We start from the raw sequence: 24552 nt of genomic DNA on the forward strand, positions 1-24552 counted from the left end.
CAGAAATTACTAGGATGCGAGAGCAAATGAACAGAAAGGGCAGGCTTAAATAAGGTGATAATCAGGAGGCAGGTGCGCGTAAAAAAACAAGAGATAGGTGACACTAATGCATGCCTATGGCAACGAAAACAAACAGGAAGTGCCACCAGGAACTGCGGAAGACAAATACCAAATAGGATGTGATACAAAAACAGAACAAAACCAGGATATGACATGATCCGAGCAGCGGTTAAAACCAATAAATGTCAGTTCCCAGTGGCTTATTTTATTTTTCGAAGTTTTTCTCAAAATTTTACCCATCACGCAAAATACTTTAAAACGGCTTCAAAGTGCCTGATTTACCCCATCGCTATATCCACCCGTCTATTGTCCTGTGACGTCACTGCATGAAGCCACCAAAAACAAACATGACGGATAGCACAGAAAGGTATAGTATAGTAGCTCGGATTCAGACTCGGATTTCAGCGCCGTAAGCGATTCAACAGATTATGTGTGTATTGAAACGGATGGTTGGAGTGTGGAGGCAGGTACCGAAAACGAATTTAAAGAAGAAACAGAAGCTTTTGAGCCATATCACGACAGACAGCGGCACGGGAGGAGGCGCGGAAAAATTCGGCGATCGCCTTCTAACCAACGATTGGTATGTGTTTGTTTGGTATTAAATGTGGATGGAGGGAAAGGCTGGATGCAAATATAGCTACAAATGAGGCATAATGATGCAATATGTACATACAGCTAGCCTAAATAGCATGTTAGCATCGATTATCTTGCAGTCATGCCGTGACCAAATATGTCTGATTAGCACACTCCACATACGTCAATAACATCAACAAAACTCACCTTTGTGATTTCGTTGACTTTATCGTTGGAAATGAATCTGCTTTGAGTGTCGCAGGATATCCACACATCTCTGTGCCATATCTGTCGTAGCATAGCTGTCGTCGGTACAGTGTGCAGAACAAACGAGGGACTTTCGCATCTTTTGACCACTGTTGCAACTTGAATCCGTCTCTGTTCGTGTTGTTACACCCTGCGACGAGGCATGATGTCTCCAAAGTACGGGAAAACAGTCAAAAAACGGAAAATAACAGAGCTGATTTGACTTGGTGTGTGTAATGTGTTTGAGAAAATGGCGGATTGCTTCCTGTTGTGACGTCACGGGTGAAAGCTCATTGCTCCGACAGGCGAATAATTGAAAGGCGTTTAAATCGCCAAATTCGCCCTTTTAGAGTTCGGAAATCGGTTAAAAAAAAACATATGGTATTTTTTCTGCAACATCAAGGTATATATTGACGCTTACATCGGTCTGGTGATAATGTTCCCCTTTAAAGCATGTATGCAAAGCACTCTTAGACAAAAGGGCTACAAAAGCTATTCGTTTTTTGTACACTTTTCGTATGACACAGTTTTCGCCGAAATGACAAAACATTGAGCATAACAAACCGATCCGTTTGCTTGCGTGTATTCAACCCACACTGCAAAAACTGAAATCTAAGTAAGATTAAATATCTCGAAAAAGGGTGAAATTCGCTTATTTTCTGTCTGATAAGATCATCCTTCTCACTAAGCAGATTTTATGTTAGAGTGTTTTACTCGTTTTACGGGTTTTGGTCCTTAATGATCTCAGTAAGATATTACAGCTTGTAGCTGAGATTTTTTTTTTACCTATGTTGAGTAAAACATGCTTAAAACTAGAATATCAACTGTTGAAAAAGCTGTGTCATTAACACTCACAAGTATAAAACTACTTTTTTAAGTTAATCATTTCTTACTTCAAGCATGAAAAAAAAAGATGCCGAGCGTATATCATTATGTCAAAATAATGGCATTAGCATTTACTTAATTTAAGAATATTTTATAACATATTTAGCAAAATGGTATAATTTGTTTCCTACCAAGAAAAGTGCACTTGTTATTAGTACGAATATACTTATTTTAAAGTATTTTTGGGTTCATTGAGGTTAGCTAATTTAACTTGTTTTGGAAAGTCTTGACAAGCCGAATTTTCTTGTTCTATTGGCAGATAATTTTGCACACACAATTTTTGAACACTGATTTTTTTGGAATGCAATGGTTCAGCGCCCCAACTGAAAAGTTATTTTTCCATTGTCATGTTTTAATCGTATCCCAAGTAAAGTTGCAAAATTCCGGGAATATTCCAAAGTTGGAAACTTTCCACGAAATTTAGTGGGAAAAAACATTGAATGCAACATGCTAGATCTTGCAGCATGATTATTAGCTAAAACAACCTGATTTAAAGCAAATTCAGTACAATTTCTACCCTTCATCACATGCACAGATAATTCCGAGCATGTTACACACTATAGCAGGGCTATTGAGGCCAGACTAGTATTTGAGCCCAAGAACTTCTACAAAGTTCTACAGGAGCTTAATATAAGGATAGTTTTCAACATATTGAGCAAAAAGTTATATTTATTTTCTTCCAAGAAAAGTCTACTTGTTATTAGTGAGAATATACTTATTTTAAGGTATTTGGGGATTCATTGAGGTTAGCTAATTTTACATGTTTTGTAAAGTCTTGACAAGCCACATTTTCTTGTTCTATGGGCAGATAATGTTGCTATGTTCAAATAAAATACCCCTCATTTTTGTATTTTTTACTTATTTACTTTTTGCAGTGCAGACCTGGTCAAATTAAGGCCAGGGGGCCACATGCAGCCCGTTGAGCTTTTCAATCTGGCCCGCCGGACATTCCCAAATATTTTTTGTGGATCTTTAAAATGGAAAGTGTAGCTGCCATTATGATGTGCAGTGATGTTTTCAAACTACCGTAATTCTTGAACTATACTAAGTATTTCAAAGCTTGAAATCTGCGCTTTTGCATGATATTTTAGTGACTAGTGTTGTCATGATACCCATATTATTTTGACATTTGTCGGTACTTTCATACTTTTCTAAATAAAGGGGACCAGAAAAATGTGCATTATTGGCTTTATTTTAACCAAAAATCTTAGGGTGTGGCGACCGGTACTTTTCAGAGGTGGTATTGTACCGAATATGATTCATTAGTATCGCTTTACTATACTAATACCCGTATACCGTACAACCCTACTAGTTACTATGGTAATCTACGTCACAGCAGCTCAGACGAGGCACCAAGCAGTGTGGGTGGGCAGCGTTTCCACAGAGTGTTTCTAGAGTGGCCAGCCTGAAATGTGGGTGTCAGGGACAGACGGGGAAGGAGATTTTAACAAGAAAAGTTCTAAAGCCTAGTGATATATCACATATACCCTTCATTTTCATATTTCGCAGTGTTTGTTGCATTTTTCTTGCATTCGGCTTGATTGTAGAATATGTCGATTGAGAGCGGGTGTGACGTTCATATGTTCTCAATATTCAGGGTTTTATCGTTCATAGAAAAAAATAAAAATTCCATTCCGTTTTTAAGGCGGTCCGTCATAACATTTTTAGCATTTATTTTAGCAGACTTTATTGTGAGGTTTTGTATTAGTTTTCCGAAAAATAGATATACCAGCCCCCAGACACATTTTTTTCTTAAAATAGGAGCCGTGTGATGAAGTGGCGACCTGTCCAGGGTGTACGCCGCTTTCTGACCGAATGCATAGCGACATCCCGCAACCCCATAAGGGAAAAGCGGTAGGAAATGGATGGATGCAAAATAGGAGCCAAAGAAAGTTGCGAGTACTAGCAATAACAAACACCATGGCCCTCCTCCCTCTCATCACCGACAAATCTTCATTAAAGGTTGTAACTGCTTCATGTATCCACTTTAATTGTAATGTATTTTACGTTGTATTCTGCATGTAAAACTATAATTATTCCATACAAAATGTGCTTCACGTTCATTTTCATTTGTGGGTGTCTAGAACAGATTAATTGCAAGGTTATTTTTTTATTTCAAAAATTGCTTTGGTTTCCGACAGCACGGTGGAAGAGGGGTTAGTGCGTCTGTCTCACAATAAGAAAGTCATTCGTTCAATCCTGCGCTCGGGATCTTTCTGTGTGGAGTTTGCATGTTCCCCCCGTGAATACGTGGGTTCCCTCCGGCTTCCTCCCACTTCCAAAGACATGCACCTGGGGATAGGTTGATTGGCAACACTAAATTGGCCCTAGTGTGTGAATGTGAGTATGAATGTTGTCTGTCTATTTGTGTTGGCCCTGTGATGATGTGGCGACTTGTCCAGGGTGTACTCCGCCTTCCGCCCGAATGCAGCTGAGATAGGCTCCAGCGACCCCCTGTGACCTAGAACGGGAAAAGCAGTAGAAAAATGGACGGATGGCTTTGGTTTCCTTTATAAATTGATCTTTTGGAACGGATTACTAATGCAATCGGAGGTAATACTGCAGGCATAAATTGTTACGTGTTAAATGTTACTCAAACACATTCATAAAATATAAGAAATGAAAGCACCTGCAGAAGTGACAATGGATTTTTAGTATAAATATTGCCGAACACACATTTTAATAACTGCTGTTCCTAAATGACCAACTGAGTGCATGTATTAGATATGTAATACTGCAATATGTATGTTTGTTATTAATCAGCATGATCTATTTGCGGACAAAAATGGGACAGCATAAAGAAATCCATCCATCCATCCATTTTATACCGCTTATTCCCTTCAGAGTCGCTGGAGCCTATCTCAGCCACAATCAGGTGGAAGGCGAGGTACACCCTGGACAAGTCGCTACCTCATCACAGGGTCAACACAGATAGACAGACAACATTCACACTCACATTCACACACTAGGGCCAATTTAGTGTTGCCAATCAACCTATCCCCAGGTGCATGTCTTTGGAAGTGGGAGGAAGCCGGAGTACCCGGAGGGAACCCACGCAGTCACGGGGAGAACATGCAAACTCCACACAGAAAGATCCAAAGCTTTAAGCCATAGATAAATATGTTGCAAAATGAGTTAATTACACAGAAAGATTATGAAACTGTTTATTTGCATACTTTGTTTCCAAATGGTGTCTGTCACATGGCAGTAAAACGGCTGATCAAACAAAACATAAGTAATCGCTATGGGCCCACTAGCTGCGGATGCGAGCTCTCCAATCAGCTTAAGACTTGAAAACTCTATGTAATACATATTTAAATAATTATTTAAATGGGTTATCAAATGGTAAATGGGTTACACTTGTATAGCACTTTTCTACCTTTTTTTAAGGAACTCAAAGCGCTTTGACACTATTTCCACATTCACACACACATTCAAACTCTGATGGAGGGAGCTGCCATGCAAGGCATTAACCAGGACCCATCAGGAGCAAGGGTGAAGTGTCTTGCTCAAGGACACAACGGATGTGACTAGGATGGTAGAAGGTGTGTCACCTTTGGCGAAGTCGGGTCGGGGTTTGTTCTCCAGGAATGCAGAACGGACGGCTCCGGACGACAGCGTGAGGTAGGAGATGATTTATTAACATAAATCTCCCAGCTACCAAAAAGACAGAAGAAAAAGAAAAACGTGCCGATCGCACGGGAAGCTAAGGAAACACAGGCGCAAGAATCAAGAACATGGAAACGTAACCGTTGCGTATAGCAAACAATGAGGCAACACCGACCGTGGCGAGCAACGTGAATAAATAGCTCTCTGATTAGTGCTCAACAGCAGGTGAACGTGCAGAGCACTAATCAGAGGCAGGTGAAACCAACAAGTACCCAAGGAAACCAAAACAAACACCCAAAGTGCACAAAACAGGAACCAAGTGAGTCCAAAACCAACAGAACATAACTAAACAAAACTATGATCCGGATCATGACAAGGTGGGGATTGAACCAGGAACCCTCAGATCGCCGGCACAGCCACGCTGTCCCCAATTATAATTGGAATTAAATACGTGAAAGTGTTATCAAATGGGTCATTGTGTAATGTAAAACTAGATTGAATTATTTGATCAAATATTTATTTAGTTATTTTGTGACTTAATTACTTTATGAATGAATTATTTTCACAATCAAATTATTTTATGATGTATTTGATTATATCATGGTTTAATTAATTTTATGACCTCGTGACTTATTTTGTTATTAATCAATCATAATTTTACATTAGATAAGTTAATGACACCGTTAATCACACTTTCATTTATCTAATTCAATGATATTGACACATTTAATTATTTAAAGATTGACTTATTTAATTTTGTCCCATTTGACCATCCATATCCATTCATCCATCCATTTTATACCACTTGTCCGTTAACCTTAAACACCTACAGTAAGAGGCTGGTGGTCTGCCAATTAATTAAACGCCCCTTGCAACTAAGCAGGTAATACTGTATTTAATTATATTTTGTAAAGGTCTTGGTCAAGTGGGGGTGACCCCAGGATGCAGAGATGGGAGACAAGGTGGGATTGCAAAAAATGAAAACATTTAATTAGACGAAAAGGGATAACTAAGGGCGATGGGGCGGAAACGCACACCATGTAATATGAACAAAAAGGTTCCTCTGAGGTCGGCAGAAGGAAGGGCCAGGGCACACTGAGCAAGGCAAGAGTCCAACACAAGAAATCCTTTTACCTCAGGGGGACTCGCAAGTAAGCATACAAGAGGTTAGGGAATTCAGGACATAGTAGCGGAAACGTACCGATGAAGCAGGTGCATGCAAGAGATGAGTTCGGGAAACAATAACCGGCGAGGGCAATCTGTCAGTGACGAGCCTAAATACTGCCGGGTTAATTGAGAGCAGGTGTGCCCAAGTTCCGCCCCTTGCTGAGGATGAAACACTGATAACACAGTTAAACAAAACAATATTTCTTATTTTTCTTCAATGCAAGTGCATAGTATTCTATATTTTTAAAAGAGGAAAATGAATAGTTGATTATCAATATAGAATCTAAGTCAGCGGTGTTCAAAGTGGGTCATTCACGACTTCGCCAAAAAACATTTACCACCCAAATCACTGCAAGTTGTGTTTCATGCTCAACTCTAATAATTGACTTTCCCAAGCGAAGTAAGTCATCAAGTTTGAATATTGATTTTGTTTTATTTTTTTCAAGCTGCTGCACCGTCACTGAAGTCTCTGATTTAAATTGTACCCGACTTGCTAGATGTGTATAAACAGGCAGCAGCAGAGGTGCTTCGACCACAAAATTAACAGTCAGGCTACAGTTTGGTGAGATGAACACGCTTCTGTTTAATAGAGGCGCATAATAAATTCAAGGAAGGTGACAAATTAAAAGCGGGAGCAATATGGCCCTCGGAGGTCTGGTGGATGTACAAGGGGCTCCCCCAAGGACTACAGGAAGAAAAATGACTGACTCGGTGGAATTCGAAGTGTTGGCTGAGAAAGGTGTGAGCGGAATCCTTAATAGTGTCTTTGCACTCTATAAATCACTTAAGAGGCCGCTGTCTGGGAGTACATAAGACAAATTGGTGGGTGTCGGCCGCTCGTGCCTGCATGCTGCCTTATCTTCCTCATGGCAAGTCAAGGCAAACGTTAAAGATGCACTTTTGTTGCAAAGAGCGAGATGAACATTTTGTTTGGTTTTGGGGGAACTTTGTGCTATTGAGCAAGCAGAAAGTACTCACAGCGCTTCATTTTTTCCACATTTTGTTATGTTAGGTGTATTCCAAAAATGAAATAAAATATTTTATGTCCCTCAGAATTTGACACAAAATACCCCATAATGACAATGTGATGTTTTCTTTTTTAGCTTTGCAAACTTATCAAAAATAAAAATGTAAGAAATATCACACAAACCCTGTTTCCATATGAGTTGGGAAATTGTGTTGGATGTAAATAAAAATAGAATACAATGATTTGCAAATCCTTTTCAACCCATATTCAATTGAATGCACTACAAAGACAAGATATTTGATGTTCAAACTCATAAACTTTATTCTTTTTTGCAAATAATAATTAACTTAGAATTTCATGGCTGCAACACGTGCCAAAGTAGTTGGGAAAGGGCATGTTCACCACTGTGTTACATCACCTTTTCTTTTAATAACACTTAATAAACGTTTGGGAACTGAGGAAACTAATTGTTGAAGCTTTGAAAGTGGAATTCTTTCCCATTCTTGTTTTATGTAGAGCTTCAGTCGTTCAACAGTCGTATTTTACGCTTCATAATGCGCCACACATTTTTGATGGGAGACAGGTCTGGACTGCAGGCGGGCCAGGAAAGTACCAGCACTCTTTTTTTTACAAAGCCACACTGTTTTAACACGTGCTGAATATTGCTTGGCATTGTCTTGCTGAAATAAGCAGGGGCGTCCATGAAAAAGACGGCGTTTAGATGGCAACATATGTTGTTCCAAAATCTGTATGTACCTTTCAGCATCAATGGTGCCTTCACAGATGTGTAAGTTACCCATGCCTTGGGCAATAATGCACCCCCATACCATCGCAGATGCTGGCTTTTGAACTTTGCGTCGATAACAGTCTGGATGGTTTGCTTCCCCTTTGGTCCGGATGACACGATGTCGAATATTTCCAAAAACAATTTGAATGTGGACTCGTCAGACCACAGAACACATTTTCCACTTTGCATCAGTCCATCTTAAATGATCTCGGGCCCAGAGAAACCGGCGGCGTTTCTGGATGTTGTTGATAAATGGATTTCGCTTTGCATAGTAGAGCTTTATTTTGCACTAACAGATGACGCGACAAACTGTATCTAGTGACAGTGGTTTTCTGAAGTGTTCCTGAGCCCATGTGGCGATATCCTTTAGAGATTGATGTCGGTTTTTGATACAGTGCCGTCTGAGGGATCGAAGATCACGGTCATTCAATGTTGGTTTCCGGCCATGCCGCTTACGTGGAGTGATTTCTCCAGATTCTCTGAACCTTTTGATAATATTATGGACCGTAGATGTTGAAATCCCTAAATTTCTTGCAATTGCACTTTGAGAAACGTTGGTCTTAAACTGTTTAACTATTTGCTCACGCAGTTGTTGACAAAGGGGTGTACCTCGCCCCATCCTTTCTTGTGAAAGACTGAGTATTTTTTTGGGAAGCTGTTTTTATACCCAATCATGGCACCCACCTGTTCCCAATTAGTCTGCACACCTGTGGGATGTTCCAAATAAGTGTTTGGTGAGCAATCCTCAACTTTATCAGTATTTATTGCCACCTTTCCCAACTTCTTTGTCACGTGTTGCTGGCATCAAATTCTAAAGTTAATGATTATTTGCAACAAAAAAAAATGTTTATCAGTTTGAACATCAAACATGTTGTCTTTGTAGCATATTCAACTGAATATTGTATTCTGTTTATATTTACATCCAACACAATTTCCCAACTCATATGGAAACGGGGTTTTGTACACAAAACCCAAAACTAGCGAAGTTGGTATGTGGTGTAAATGGTAAATAAAAACAGAATGCAATGATTTGCTAATCCATCCATCCATTTCCTACCGCTTGTCCATTTTGGGGTCGGGGGGGAAAGGCAGCGTATACCCTGGACAAGTCGCCACCTCATCGCAGGATTTGCAAGTCCTTTTCAACTTATATGCAATCGAATATACTGCAAAGACAAGATATTTAATGTTCCTACTGAGAAACTTAGAACATTTTTTTCAACTTAGAATTTAATGGCAGTAACCCATTGCAAAAAAGTTGGCACAGGAGCATTTTTACCACTGTGTTACATGGCCTTTCTTTTTAACATCACTCAGTAAACGTTTGGGAACTGAGGAGACCAATTTTTGAAGCTTTTCAGGTGAAATTCTTTACCATTCTTACTTGATGTACAGCTTAAGTTGTTCAACAGTCCGGGGTCTCCGTTTTGGTATTAAAGGCTTCATAATGTGCCACACATTTTCAATGGGAGACAGGTCTGGACTACAGGCAGGCCAGTCTAGTTCCCGCACTCTTTCACTACGAAGCCACGCTGTTGTAACAAGTGCAGAATGTGGCTCGGCATTGTCTTGCTGAAATAAGCAGGGGCGTCCATTAAAAATACCTTGCTTGGATGTCAACATATGTTGCTCTAAAACCTGTACGTACCTTTCAGCATTAATGGTGCCTTCACAGATGTGTAAATTACCCATGCCATCACAGATGCTAGATTTAATTAAGTGACTCTTTGCCGCCATAGTAGGTACCACAGTTTGAGAATTACTGACATAAACAAAAACCATAACTATTGGCTCCCATTTAAGTAATTTGGTTTTGTCCTCAAAGCCTTTCTGTATCCAGAAACCTACTCCATTCCTTTTCCACGAGTCCCTCAGTGATAATGTAACTTCGAAGAAACTTAGTTCCTTTTCCACCGTGGTGATGTGGGTAGATTGATTTAGAAGCAGCTTCGCACTGTGGATAAACGACGGGTGTTGCAGCTTGCTCTCAAATTTTAGCTGATATTCTCTTGTAAGACACGCACCTTCCTGGAAATTGTGCACTGTTGCATGTGTGGAGGAATAAGGAATATGAATGTGTTCATGAAAACTACAATTAAAATGCACGTTACACTCAAACAGCTGGTGCAAAAAATGTACAATACTTACTGTATTAACACTTTTTAGGTCGCAACATATTGGCAACACTAAATTGACCCTAGTGTGTGAATGTGAGTGTGAATGTTGTCTATCTGTGTTGGCCCTGCGATGAGGTGGCGACTTCTCCAGGGTGTGCTCTGCCTTCCTCCCGAAACACAGCTGAGATACACTCCAGCGACCCTGAAAGGGACAAGCGGTAAAAATGGATGGATGGACGGAAATGTAATGGTGTCTCCCTTAATGTCCATCCCTTTTGAAGGAATCTTTCACACGAGTACATTCAGAAGCCATGTACACAGCTGTGAAAGATCGGCAGTGCTTGGCAGCTCATCAGCCAATCACAAATCAGTCGAAAAAGGCAGCTTTCAGGACATCTCGACTTAACACCATTTGCTTTCTTACCCATGACACAAAGCGGAGATGCTAAATCTTAACCTAGTTTTTGGAGACATTTCGGGATGGAGCTAAAATGCACGATAACTTCGATGTGAATCGAACCTTCTCTAAACCTTTAAATGCGCAAGTCCAATTGTTCGTTGTTTCACTACTTGTGGCGCACATGTTCTATAACAGGGGTCACCAACGCGGTGCCCGCGGGCACCAGGTAGCCCGTAAGGACCAGATGAGTAGCCCGCTGGCCTGTTGTAAAAATAGTTCAAATAGCAGTACTTAACAGTGAGTTGCATCTATTTTTAAAATGTTATTTATTTACTAGCAAGCTGGTCTCGCTTTGCTCGACATTTTTAATTCTAAGAGAGACAAAACTCAAATAGAATTTGAAAACCCAAGAAAATATTTTAAAGACTTGGTCTAAACTTGTTTAAATAAATTCATAAATTTTTTTAATATGATTCTTCTAACTTTCAGAAAGACAATTTTAGAGAAAAATACAACCTTAAAAATGATTTTAGGATTTTTAAACACAAATACCTTTTAACCTTTAAAATTCCTTCTTCTTTCCGGACAATTTAAATCAATGTTCAAGTATTTTTTTTTTTTTATTGAAAAGAATGATAAATACATTTTAATTTAATTCTTCATTTTAGCTCCTGTTTTTTCGACGAAGAATATTTGTGAAATATTTCTTTAAACTTACTATGATTACAATTTAAAAAAAAATATTCTGGCAAATCTAGAAAATCTTTAGAATCAAATTAAAATCCTATTTCAAAGTCTTTTGAATTTCTGTTAACATTTTTGTTCTGGAAAATCTAGAAGAAATAATGATTTGTCTTTGTTAGAAATATAGCTTGGTCCAATTTGTTATATATTCTAACAAAGTGCAGATTGGATTTTAACCTATTTAAAACATGTCATCAAAATTTTAAAATTAATCGCCCGATTGTAGCTGAGATAGGCGCCAGCGGCCCCCCCACCCCCGTGACCCCAAAAGGGAATAAGCGGAAAAAATGGATGGATGGATCTTAATCAGGAAAAATTACTAATGATGTTCCATAAATAATTTTTAATTTTTTTTTTTAATGATTCAAAATAGCTAGTTTTTCTCCTTCTTTTTTTGGTTGAATTTTAAAGAGTCGAAATTGAAGATAAACTATGTTTCAAAATTTCTTTTTTTCCCTGTTTTCTCCTCTTTTAAACTGTTCAATTAAGTGTTTTTTCATCATTTATTCTCTACAAAAAAACTTTCCGTAAAAGGAAAAAAAATGTACGACGGAATGACAGACATAAATACCCATTTTATATATATATATATATATATTATATGTATATATATATATATATATATATATTTATTTATTAAAAGTAAATTGAGCAAATTGGCTATTTCTGGCAATTTATTTAAGTGTGTATCAAACTGGTAGCCCTTCGCATTAATCAGTACCCAAGAAGTAGCTCTTGGTTTCAAAAAGGTTGGTGACCCCTGTTCTATAACAAAGAGCTGAACAATGTTCTCTTCCAATTTCTTGGTTGCAACCTGTCAACATGCTTAGGTCAGTGGCCACGTCACTCTGAGAACATCTGGTTTGAAGCCTGGCTGCCATGATCTCACATGACGGTAATTACTTTCTTGTGTTTTGCATTATTTCTAGTCCAACACTCACAGTTTTTTGTTCCACTTCCACTGGTCAGAGCACTGGCTCCCTCACCTGTCCTTGAGGATGCTTCTTATAATCTCTGTCCAGGGGTGGATTATTTTTCTTTGCGCTTCACAAATGCTTGCTCTTTGAGCATATCCTTTTTTCTTCTTCATTTTTTTAACGTTGCCTGCATTTTCCCTGATAGAAAGGGCTTCTTTCATGCACTTGGCTGTTATCTCTGCATCCTGGGGTCCAAAATGTAACACTGGTAATGACAATGTACTGTTTTGATCAGTTAATTGTAAGGCATTGTCTTGGTCTCACAATCTCAAAATGTGATTAGCATGATGACACTGTTAAAATACTCTGAACAAAAATACAAAAGGCAACACTTTTTTTTTTTGCTCCCATTTTTCATGAGGTGAACTCAAAGATCTAAAACTTTTACTTTATACACCAAAGGCCGATTCCTCTCAGATGTTGTTCTCAAATCTGTTTTAGTAAGCCTTTCTTCTTCACCAATATAATCCATCCCACCTCACAAGTGTGGCATATCAAGATGCCAATCAAACAGCACAGGTGTACGTGCCTTAGGCTGCCCACGATAAAAGGCCACTCTGAAATGTGCAGTTTTATCACACAGTACAATGCCACAGATGTCACGTTTTGAGGGAGCGTGCAGTTGGCATGTTGACTGCAGGGATGTCCAACAGAGTTGTTTCTCGTAAATTGAAAGTTCATTTATCTAACATAAGCCGTTTTAGAGAATTTGGCAGTACATCCAACCGGCCTCACAACCGCAGACCACATGTGCCCCCCTCTCCCTTGTGTAGGAGGCGGGGGGACAGGTCTGGTGGCCAGGGATGAAGTGCTGGCTGTCGAGATTCAGGACCCGGGGTGGACCACCAACCTGCGGTTGGGGACATCTCTGCGCTGCTGACCCGTCTTTGCTTGGGATGGTCTCCTGCTGGCCCCACTATGGACTGGACTCTCACTATTATGGTAGATCTTCTATAGACTGGACTTTCACAATATTATGTTAGACCCACTCGACGTCCATTGCTTTCGGTCTCCCTTCTGGGGGGTGTTGCCAACATATGCTGTCCCTCTCCAAGGTTTCTTATAGTCAATCACATCGACGTCCCACTGAGGTGAGTTTTTCCTTGCCCGTATGTGGGCTCTGTACCGCGGATTTCGTTGTGGCTTGTGCAGCCCTTTGAGACACTTGTGATTTAGTGCTATATAAATAAACATTGATTGATTGATTGATTGATGTAACCTCACCAGCCTCCACATCCAGCAGGTGCATCTCCATGTCCGTCTGAGACCAACCACCCGGACAGCTGCTGCAGCAATTGGTTTGCATAATCAAAGAATTTCTGCACAAACTGTGAGGCCGTCTTAAGGAAGCTCATCTGCTTGCTCGACGTCCTCTTTGGGGTCTGGACCTGACTGCAGCTCGTCGTCTTGACCGGCCAGAGTGGGCAAATGCTCACATTCGATGTTGTTTGGCACTTTGGAGAGGTGTTCTCTTCACGGATGAATCCTGGTTTTCATTGAAGAGGAGTGGACCAACACCCCACAGGCCACGATCTACTGCTTGAGGTAAATGGAGGCCACACCAAATTGTGACTCCCTTTTTTTTTTTTTTGCTCCGCCCCCAAATAAAGCAAAACTGCACATTTCCGTGTGGCCTTTTCTTGTAGGCAGCCTAAGACACACCTGTGCAATAATCATGCTGATTGATCAGCATCTTGATGTGCCACACCTGTGAGGGGTGGTGGATTATCTTGGTCAAAGAAGAAGTGCTTACTAAAACAGATTTGAACAGATGTGTGTACAATATTTGAGAGGATTAGGTATTTTGTGTATCACCAAGTTCAACTCAATTAAAAACGGGAGCAAAACGAAAGTGTTGCGTTTAAATTTTTGTTCAGTATAGTTATAGTGCTATTCAACTGGACCAAATTCAGCCCACAAAACATTTTTGCAGCATATTTATAAAAACACAGAAGCGCTGTCATAATTTAATAGTAGGGAACGGATTCAGATGGCCCCATTCCAGAATGGATCTCGCATGAGAGGAAGAGGGGGGGAAATCAGTTTGCAATTCATCCATCCATTTTCTACCGCTTGTCACTCTCAGAGTCGTGGGGGTTGCTGTCTGCTCAAAATAATTGAAAGCGTCATTCTACAAAGCAACTGATGCTGCGGTCAAAGTTGGATTTGCAAAAAACACAACATTTTAGGATAGTCCCCACTCTGCCTTCTGGAGGGGGGAAAGGGTTTTATATACATGATGTAAGTATATATGTAATGTCTTAAGAGGCACATTTAATATTTAATATTTTCGTATATTGATTATTTTAAGCATTATTTCAAATATGCTTCATGATCACTGATTATTACTCACTGCAGACTTTTTGAGAGACAAACATAATAAAACATCACATGCTGTCATTAGGATGCCAACTGCCGGGATGTTCATATATTTCCATTTAGATTAAAAATGTCTCATAATCCTTGCGAAGAAACGGGGCAGGGGGATGACAAGCGCTTTTCGTGTCGTCCTTGCCAGTTCCTAATTGGCTGTGTTCCAACTTGTTGGATTACCTACCAAGACGTCATCTGTCCAGCTGAGATGCATGATTTATGATCTACAATAAATTTACAGGGCGCAAAGAAGCAAGGAAGCAGCTGACCACTTGATGTAAACATAAGGACACATGGAAGTGATCACGGTGACTGAGGTGAATCACAACACCGCTATAGTTTATCTGCGTTAGCACTTATAATAACAATATTAACTAAAGCTTCAAGCAGCGATGGACGGGACCGCTTTGGCTGCTGCCTCCGCGACTCAAGCCCAGAAAACCGGTAGAAGATAGATGGATGGATTATTACACAGAGAAAAAGTTGTATACACGTGTTATACATCAGTCTCATAGTAATAACAGTTATAAAGTGGCTTGGGCATTTTATGACGCCTTGGTGCCGCAGTTTTGAGACTCTAATGCATGGTGAATGTAATGCAGTTATTGTATTGAAGTGGGAATAGCAAACTTCCTGTTGATTTTAGTTGGGGGCGGTCAGTGCATGCAATTTAGGTCTCAGTGAGACCTATATTGAGGTTTTTGTTTCATGAATGTATGACGGTCCTACAGTTTTGTCGGAGTAGAAAGCCGCAATTTTGTGACAACAGCAGGAGTGCAATGGTTCTTTGCGGGCTCATAAAATCCAAACCGGGGTAGTAATTAAAACTCTTTCTTTAACTTTTAATCAGAAGGGTTCAATCTCTCTTCTGTGCTTATTTGAAGCCTAAACGACAAATGGCCACAAAGGAGATAATGTTTGAAAAAAAAGCGAATTTTTTTCCCCAACTTTTGTATAGAAGTGGGAATAGCAAACTTTCTGTTGATTTTAGCCAGGGGCTCTCAGTGGATTAAATATAGGTCTAACTGAGATCTACATAGTGGTTTTTGTTTTATGTTTCTACGACATTCCTACTGGAAGTTACAGACACTTTTGTCAGTGTTTTCTTTCTAGGGGGCGCTAGAGCGTTTTTTGAATGGTTAATTATCAGGTTTTATGGGCGGAATAGTGGCGCTCCCAGTGGCTCTACTGTAAGCGGACTAATATCTAGAATGCATTACAAAATGTGTCATGTCTGTCATAATGATTGTGGACAATAGGCAAAGTGCAGTTCCCCTTTAAGAAAGTAAATAATATCTTCTTTCTTGGTTTAAAAAAGAAAAGCAACAAAAATCGAAAATGATAATGCAGCTAGATGATTATAAAAATTCCTTGAACAACAAACCTTTTCCACAACACGTTTACTTCTTGTAGTCATGAAGATGTTAACTTGATGGCTGATTACTGCACTTTATTGAAAGCTGTGGGGTTAAAAAAACAAAAAAAACATAAAAAGGACAATTATTTGTTTTAACCTTCCCATAAAAACATACACAAAACTCCAAAGCAAAACGACTGTTTTGTTCAAAAGCATTGTCCTATAAACAAAACAAAACTGTACAGAGAGCCTCAAGTGTTTGATTAAAGTAAGAAGAAATCCTATTTCATTGATAGGTAAGGCTCAAAAGTTAAGGCTATTGACTACCTCCTACTTTCTTCCAATAAAGACTGCTCAATGTGAATCTAATAAGGAAACTATGCAAAATGATCACCACTCAAATTTAAAGCCAAACAAAAGTTAAATTAACTTCTCAAAAGACCAAGGTGTTTAGAACACCGATGTAGCCTGAATGAAATGAAAACGATGGAATACTAATTCCACTATTAGACCTAATAGATCTTCAATACAGTCCATCCAATAAAAAGCCGTGACAAAAGTGTACGTACACAATATTTCGAAGGAAGACATTTGCACAACTTGTCCTGCATCTTGCTGCTGCTTATAGCCTTTAAAGTACACCAGAGAAAACATTTAGCAGCGATAACAGGAACAAACTTGTTTTGGTTATTAAAGTGTGCCGACACGCCTTTGATTAGCAGCACTACATTTATATACATAACGTGTGTTCTGCACTCTTCAACCAATGGTTAAAAAAAATACTCTCAGTAGTTACCTCAACTTGACCTCTGGTTAAAACAAAATGGTAAAAACAAACCAAAAAAGTAAAAAGAATCGGCATGCAGAATAATGTCCATATTTTACATAACTACACAACTACATACCTCTTTTGGTGTTTTTTTTTCTTTTTCAATCTATTTTGTAAACACTGCTTGAGGTCCTTCAATTTTCTTCAATCCACATGTGAGCGCTAAAATCTGTAGATGGTTCTGTTGAGTAGTCCTCGGTTGGATTTGCTTCGTACACGTCGACTTTCCACGACTTTTACTCCCAATACATGTCAAAATTCAAGGGAAAATACGGATAAACTTCAAGAGGTGAGTGAGTGGAAGCTCAAATGAGGAGATACTTACATTGTGTGTGCATGGACATACGTCTAATGTTGATTTTTAAAAATAGGATAAATAAATATTGATTCTTTATGAATAGTAGGGAGAATTGAGAAGACTAGCTCTAAGTAAAGATAAGGCGTAGCATGGGTAGAGTTCGGGCAGATTTGGATTAGCGATCCACATGTCTGGCTGAGGAACGGAGGGGATGAGGATTAAGCAGCATAGATGTTTGTATGAGGTGGGGAAGGGCTGTGGGTGTCATTCAGAAGCCCTGCAGGAACGCTTGGAGCTGCCTTACGAGCTCCGTGTCCACCGTCTCCATAAGTTCGCTGAAGCCTTGATCCCCCATCAGGTTCTGCTGAGCCTTCAATTTCTCATAGACATATTGATGGAGCGAGACACTGTGCACCGGGTCCTCCAGGGCCAACTAGATTATCACAAGAGATGGGGAGACAAAGAAGAATATTATAAAATGAACAACACTTTTTATTAAAGTGAAACTTAATAAGTACTCAAACACTACTTTAACACTCAGCCAGGGATGGACGATTATTTGGGATTATTTTAGATGGATTTAAAAATTACGATTAATAACAGAATTATTCACATTCATTTGAAAACATAAGTATTTAATACACCACCAAAACTCAACTTTAAATAAAAACTGAAAGAAGAACAGCAATACATTAGCAATGGATAAAAAAAAAAGGTACCAATGATTGTCACACACACACTAGGTGTGGCCAAATTATTATCTGCATTTGACCCATCACCCTTGTTCACCCCCTGGGAGGTGAGGGGAACAGTGAGCAGCAGCGCTAGCCGCGCCCGGGAATCATCTTTGGTGATTCAACCCACAATTCCGGCCCTGCGATGAGGTGGCGACTTGTCCAGGGTGTACCCCGCCTTCCGCCCGATTGTAGCTGAGATAGGCGCCAGCGCCCCCCGCGACCTCAAAAAAGGGAATAAGCGGTAGAAAATGGATGGATGGATGGATGGACCCACAATTCCAACACTTGAGGCTGAGTGCCAAGCAGGGAGGTAATGAGTCGCCTTTTTACTGTCTTTGGTATGACTCGGCCGGGGTTTGAACTCTCAACCTACCAATCCCAGGGCGGACACTCTAACCACTAGGACACTGAGTAAACATCAAGAAGTAAATACAAATAGTAACATCCAAAAATTAAAATAACAGTGGCAATATAAAAAATAAACAAAAAATTAAATACTAACGTTTTGTTTTTGATTTCCTTTCTTAACTTTTAAACTTTTTTTTCCCACCATTCGTGTATTTTTTTATTTTTATTTTATTTAATTTTTTTTATAAAATGCTTGTTAATGAAATGAAACAATCCTCTCATTTATTGCTGCAATAAATCTTTGGACAATTTTGACCAGTCGTTTACGTCAGCGGACAATTCTATAAATGCATCAATAAGTGCTTTAACTCAGTGGACTTGTGTTTAGAGTGTACGCTCTGAGACTGGAAGATCGCGATTTCAACCCTCCCCCGGCATACCAAAGACTATGGGATGGTATAGCTCAGTTGGTAGAGCGGCCGTGCCAACAACTCGAGGGTTGCAGGTTCGATCCCCGCTTCCGCCATCCTAGTCAATGCCGTTGTGTCCTAGGGCAAGACACTTAACCCACCTGCTCCCAGTACCACCCACACTGGTTTAATTGTAACTTAGATATTGGGTTTCACTATGTAAAGCGCTTTGAGTCACTTGAGGAAAAAGCGCTATATAAATATAACTCACTTCACTATAAAAATGAGACCCATTGCCTCCCTGCTTGGCACTCAACATGAAGGGTTGGAAATGGGGGTTAAATCACCAAATTATTCCCGAGCGCGGCCACAGCTGCTGCTAACTAATCCCTTCACTTCCCAGGGGGGAAACATGGGGATGGGTCAAATGCAGAGGATAATTTCACCACACCTAGTGTGGTGAAATGTGACTATCATTGGGGCTTTAGCTTTTTAAATTTAAGTACACTCTGCATACGTAAGGTATTTGATGATGTCGTTCACAACAACACAGGCAGATGAGATGTGTTGTATGTGTATGGATTCTACTCGTGAGCTTTTGCTTGCAAGGGGATTGTGCTGAAAATTTTAATTTCCCTCCAGGGATTAATAAAATATTTCTGATTCTGAAGTTGTGTCTCTGTTTCAAGTGACCATCCTCACATTGTTTAGTTTTAGAAGTGTTTTAGCGTTGAATGAGCGCTAACGGACGTTATTTCCCGAAACAAATAATACTTAATCTCACAATGCCAGTTTTTAATTCACATTTATGTTCATTTCCGTGATATTCTATGTTTATCAGCGGATTCATTTTTGTCAATTCTGTGATTACGTCCACGGTTATGTCAATGCGGAAATCATATGGTCTTACTTTTTTTGGATGAGTTAGTGAATATTGACTGACATACTAGTGCTGTGTCACATAAAAAGTGGAAAGCCCGATGAGGTTCCAAACGTCTAGTTTGTCACTCATACGCTCCTCATCAGTTACACAGTAACAAGCTCTGGAATTTCCATTCAGGTTGCGCAACCCATGAATGAATTATGGCGCAAAGTTGTAACAATTTCATGTGTGCAAACTTGCCAACCCTCCCAATTATCCCGGGAGACTCCCTAAAATCAGTGCCCTTCCCAAAAATCTCCCGGGGCAACCATTCTCCCGATTTCCACCCGAACAACAATATTGGGGGCATGCCTTAAAGGCACTGCCTATAGCGTCCTCTCTCACCTGAAAAGGAGACTATTATATATGTCTCTGTTATCCATAGGTTTATATATAACCCATAAAGCAGGCAGGCACGGAGCTATTTCTCAGCGTGTGTTTATTCCAGCCGGCACGTTAATAGACTGACACACAACATCCGGATTCCCATCATCCATTTCTTCAAAACGACGGCAAGTAGTAATGTCCAAAACCATAACAGAGACGAAGCAGAAGAAAAAAAAAGAGACATGGCGACGACGAGTAAGAAGAAGTACACTCGCAAGTTCCAAAATGATTGGAACAAAGTTCATCCAAGACAGCAAATTTTGTAGATTGGCCTTCTCCATTGAACACGGTGGCCGAACGGATATACTCATTCATGAACGGATTATTCATATATATATATATATATATATATATATATATATTTACATATTTATACACATATGTCTCGCAGTGGATACGCAACAAAGGAACTGTTAGAGAACAGATATTTTGTGTCCTTTGGAATTGGCCTCAAAGAAGTGACGTCACGGTAGAACCAGAATTTACAAACTTATAACAGGGTTGCAAAATACAAAATTTTGTATATCGAAGCAAATTTGTCCAGATGAATAATGGGTTCCAGCCTTAATAAAAGTCAATCTTTTAGTAAAAGTTTTTACACTTTAAACACAATATAAAGCGCTGGACAGTACAGTATATCAAACAAAAAAAGGGGGTGATGGATGAACTTTCTATTTAACAAAAAAGCTAAACAACAACCAGCTAAACTGTCCTCATTTTTCAATCGCCCTATTGACACGAACACACACCCTGTGGTGCACTCAGTTTGAAATGACGAAACTCCTTAACTTGGTACAATGATTTAGAATAAAACAATGAAATCTACTTCACCCTGGTGATTAATCGTTGCGTTTAGCAGAAAGGAGGGGCAGAAGGCAGTGTTGACAACGCTGTGGATACTTCCTGAACGTGTCAAACCTCACATCTCTGTCCATTGCTTTCTATGGACTTATATTGAGCTAGCAAAACTAGAAAATGTTATAAAAAGCCCAAAATACTAGCAAGTAGCACAGTAGCTAACAGAAACACTGCTCTGTTGACTGAATGAGCACAGAGAAACACAATGGGGAGATGAAATGTACGTATACCAAGACAAGATTTATAAAACAAAGCATATTTTTATTCTATTTGTGGTTCACAAAATTGAGTTCATAAAATGGAGGGTTTGTTAATTGAGGTTCCACTGTAATAAATGCGGATAATTGGAACTGTACAGTGAGGTACTGTATTATTGCTGCAACATTTCAATTTTGCAGCTTTTCTGTGCAGCAATAAAGGGATAAAGGTTTACCTGCCAGTCACCGGCATTATTTGCAATCCCACTCATCCCTGCCAATAATGGTTGCATAACTATTTACAAAAAAACTTAAATGCCAGGAGACACCACTGACAAACGGCAAGGAATAAAAGCAAAGATGCATTGCAAGTTCCAGTTTTGACATTTACATCCAAGACATCCCTACAAAAATGACGTTCCTATATTTCCAGATGCTGCCCTTTATAATGTGCTGAAGGCAGCAATGACAATACCACAAACCCCCCCTAATATGAATAGAAATGACATTACTTTGAAAGTGCAGCCATTTATTTTCCATTGCATTAACTAAATGGAAAACAAGAACAGAGAAAGGGTTGAAATATAAATTACAAAATGCACTGACAGTGCAGAGTGCTTTCAGCTTTTTTGTAATACACATGCAAACTTTATTAACATTTAATAACTATAAAATGACTTACAAATAAGCTTGACTAAAATGTGTGTCATGCACTGTGGCCACTCTTCTCTTCTGCACAGCCTGTTTATCACCTTGTCAGTAGTGTCCTACTCTTTGATAACAGGTGGATGCAAACAACCACAGCAAGCACCGCATTTTAATCAACTTAATCAGTTAAAGCTGCATGGGAACACACTGTAGATGTCCATAAAAATATGGTAAGAGCATGCAAAGAACAATTTTGAGCCCTCGGAGAGCAACAGCATTTTAAATTGAAACTCTTGGTCCTAAGCCAATCATTGACACTTGTCTGTTCATTAGTTGGCTGCCATTACACGGAGCAATCAGACGATTGAAGAGTGGATCCTTGGAGTAGCTTAATGAGAAAAGCTGTCATCGAACCAGCATCATTTACTTGAGCACAATGACTGACTAGTGTGTCAATATTCTTCCCCGTTTGTGTTGGGAAGCTTGATGACACACTTAAACATTTTAACAAAATGAGGAAAAAAAATCAATAAATACCATGTCCACATTTCTCCCCAAGAGGCGCCGCTGTAGTGGCTGCTGGTTGCAGGAGGTGTGTGCTCTTGAGTGTCTTCCTTTGTGTTCTTGATGTTTTCTTCTTGTTTTCATGTGTTTGTTGCCGTTTGGATCAGGACCCTTCAGGGACTGTGTAACAGTGGCACTTTCGTGACTTCTCTGGTGCTTTTTTGTCGACTTGGATCTGCCTTGAGGGCGGAACCTTTTGGCCATGGCCACGTGTGCACTGAAGACCAGCTGCTGGCTCTCTGTCCCACCAGAGTCAGTGTGGAGAGACCGGAGGAGATGCGGAGAAAGAGATGGGGCTGCATAGCTGGTGTTGAGCGTCGGGATGGACAAGGTTGAATAAGCATGTATGGGACACATATGGTCGGATTCTCAGTCATTCCCGCTTACCAGACATTGGCCGAGAGCTAATGGACAGCCTAGGACAGTGGTCTTGGTCTGTTTCTGGTCCTACTGTCCCCCACCTCAGCAGACGATGGCGTAAGGCAGCCTAGAGACCACCTTGGTGTATGTGGGTGTTGATATGGTGGTTTTTCTTTGGTTGTTTGTCTGTGCATGGCACAATCTTATGTGTACAATATGTATTATTTATTCCTCATCGTTTGTTTTTGTTGTTGTTTACCTTTTGTAACTATATAGAAATGGCTCCACTGAACTGGCAGCTGGTTGCATCATTTCTGTGATTATTTTTTTGTCTTTTGTATTCTTTCATGTTTCCCTTTTGTTTTCATGCGTTTTATTATCCTATTTTTTGTGGACTTTTTTCATCTGCGCTGCAACCACTTAAGTCCCCTTTGTAGAATAAATAAAGTCTGCCTTATCTTACCCTATCCAAAATAAAGTTAAAGTACCAATTATTGTCACACACACACTTGGTGTGGTGAGATTATCCTCTGCATTTGACCCCCTGGGAGGTGAGGGGAGCAGTGAGCAGCAGTGGTGGCTGCGTACGGGAATCATTTTTGGTGATTTAACCCCCATTTCCAACCCTTGATGCTGAGTGGAGGTAATAAAGTTAAAGTTAAAGGCCTACTGAAACCCACTACTACCGACCACGCACAGTCTGATAGTTTATACATCAATAATGAAATCTTAACATTGCAACACATGCCAATACGGCCGGTTTAGTTTACTAAATTGCAGTTTTAAATTTCGCACAGAAGTATCATGCTAAAACGTCGCGGTATGATGACGCGTGCGCGTGACGTCACACATTGTAGAGGAAATTTTGTTCCAGCACCGTTCACAGCTATAAGTCGTCTCTTTTCATCGCATAATTCCACAGTATTATGGACATCTGTGTTGCTGAATCTTTTGCAATTTGTTCAATGAATAATGGAGTAGTCAAAGAAGAAAGCTGTAGGTGGGAAGCGGTGTATTGCGGCCGCCTTTAGCAACACAAACACAGCCGGTGTTTTATGGTTTACATTCCCGAAAGATGACGGTGAAACTTTACTATGGAACAGAGCGGTCAAGTGAACACGGTTGGATAGGACCACACACACAAAGTACAGTATATTATGTGGATTAATAAATAACATTTAACATTCTGTAGTCTGAAGGTGGTCTATGTTGTGTGCTACACCAGCATCAATATGCGTCCTCCTGACCGTTACCGTCGGGTTCAAAGCGGTACGGCTATATCCCTTGTTGCGGTTGGGCCTGGCCGAGTGGTCCTGCCACCCCAACGGCTGCCACGGCGCCTCTCACAGCATCTTCCCTATCTGAATCGCTACCTCGCCCTTTTTATTCTTTTTTCTAGTCCTTCACTCTCACTTTCCTCATCCACAAATCTTTCATCCTCGCTCAAATTAATGGGGAAATCGTCGCTTTCTCGGTCCAAACCTTCTCGCTGCTAGTGGCCATGATTGTAAACAATGTTCAGATGTGAGGAGCTCCACAACCCGTGACGTCACGCGCATCGTCTCCTACTTTTGGTACAGGCAAAGCTTGTTTTATCAGCACCAAAAGTTGCGAACTTTATCGTCGATGTTCTCTACTAAATCCTTTCAGCAAAAATATGGCAATATCGCGAAATAATCAAGTATGACACATAGAATGGACCTGCTATACCCGTTTAAATAAGACAGTCTAA

At 39.9% G+C, this 24552-nt stretch overlaps 1 protein-coding gene across 2 annotated transcripts in view; it reads right to left on the bottom strand.

Annotated features, from left to right (window-relative positions):
* Nucleotides 1-16338: 16338 nt before the first annotated feature.
* ipo11 (importin 11) overlaps nucleotides 16339-24552 on the bottom strand; it is a 240467-nt gene continuing 232253 nt past the window's right edge. For both annotated transcript variants that reach the window (XM_061900443.1, XM_061900433.1), the window contains one exon: nucleotides 16339-17822. In XM_061900443.1, coding sequence (XP_061756427.1) covers nucleotides 17658-17822 — 165 coding nt within the window. In that variant the 3' untranslated portion in view covers nucleotides 16339-17657. The remainder of the gene's footprint in view (nucleotides 17823-24552) is intronic.

Source organism: Nerophis ophidion, linkage group LG01 (genome assembly GCF_033978795.1).
Source record: "Nerophis ophidion isolate RoL-2023_Sa linkage group LG01, RoL_Noph_v1.0, whole genome shotgun sequence".
In the NCBI taxonomy this organism is placed as follows: Eukaryota; Metazoa; Chordata; class Actinopteri; order Syngnathiformes; family Syngnathidae; genus Nerophis; species Nerophis ophidion.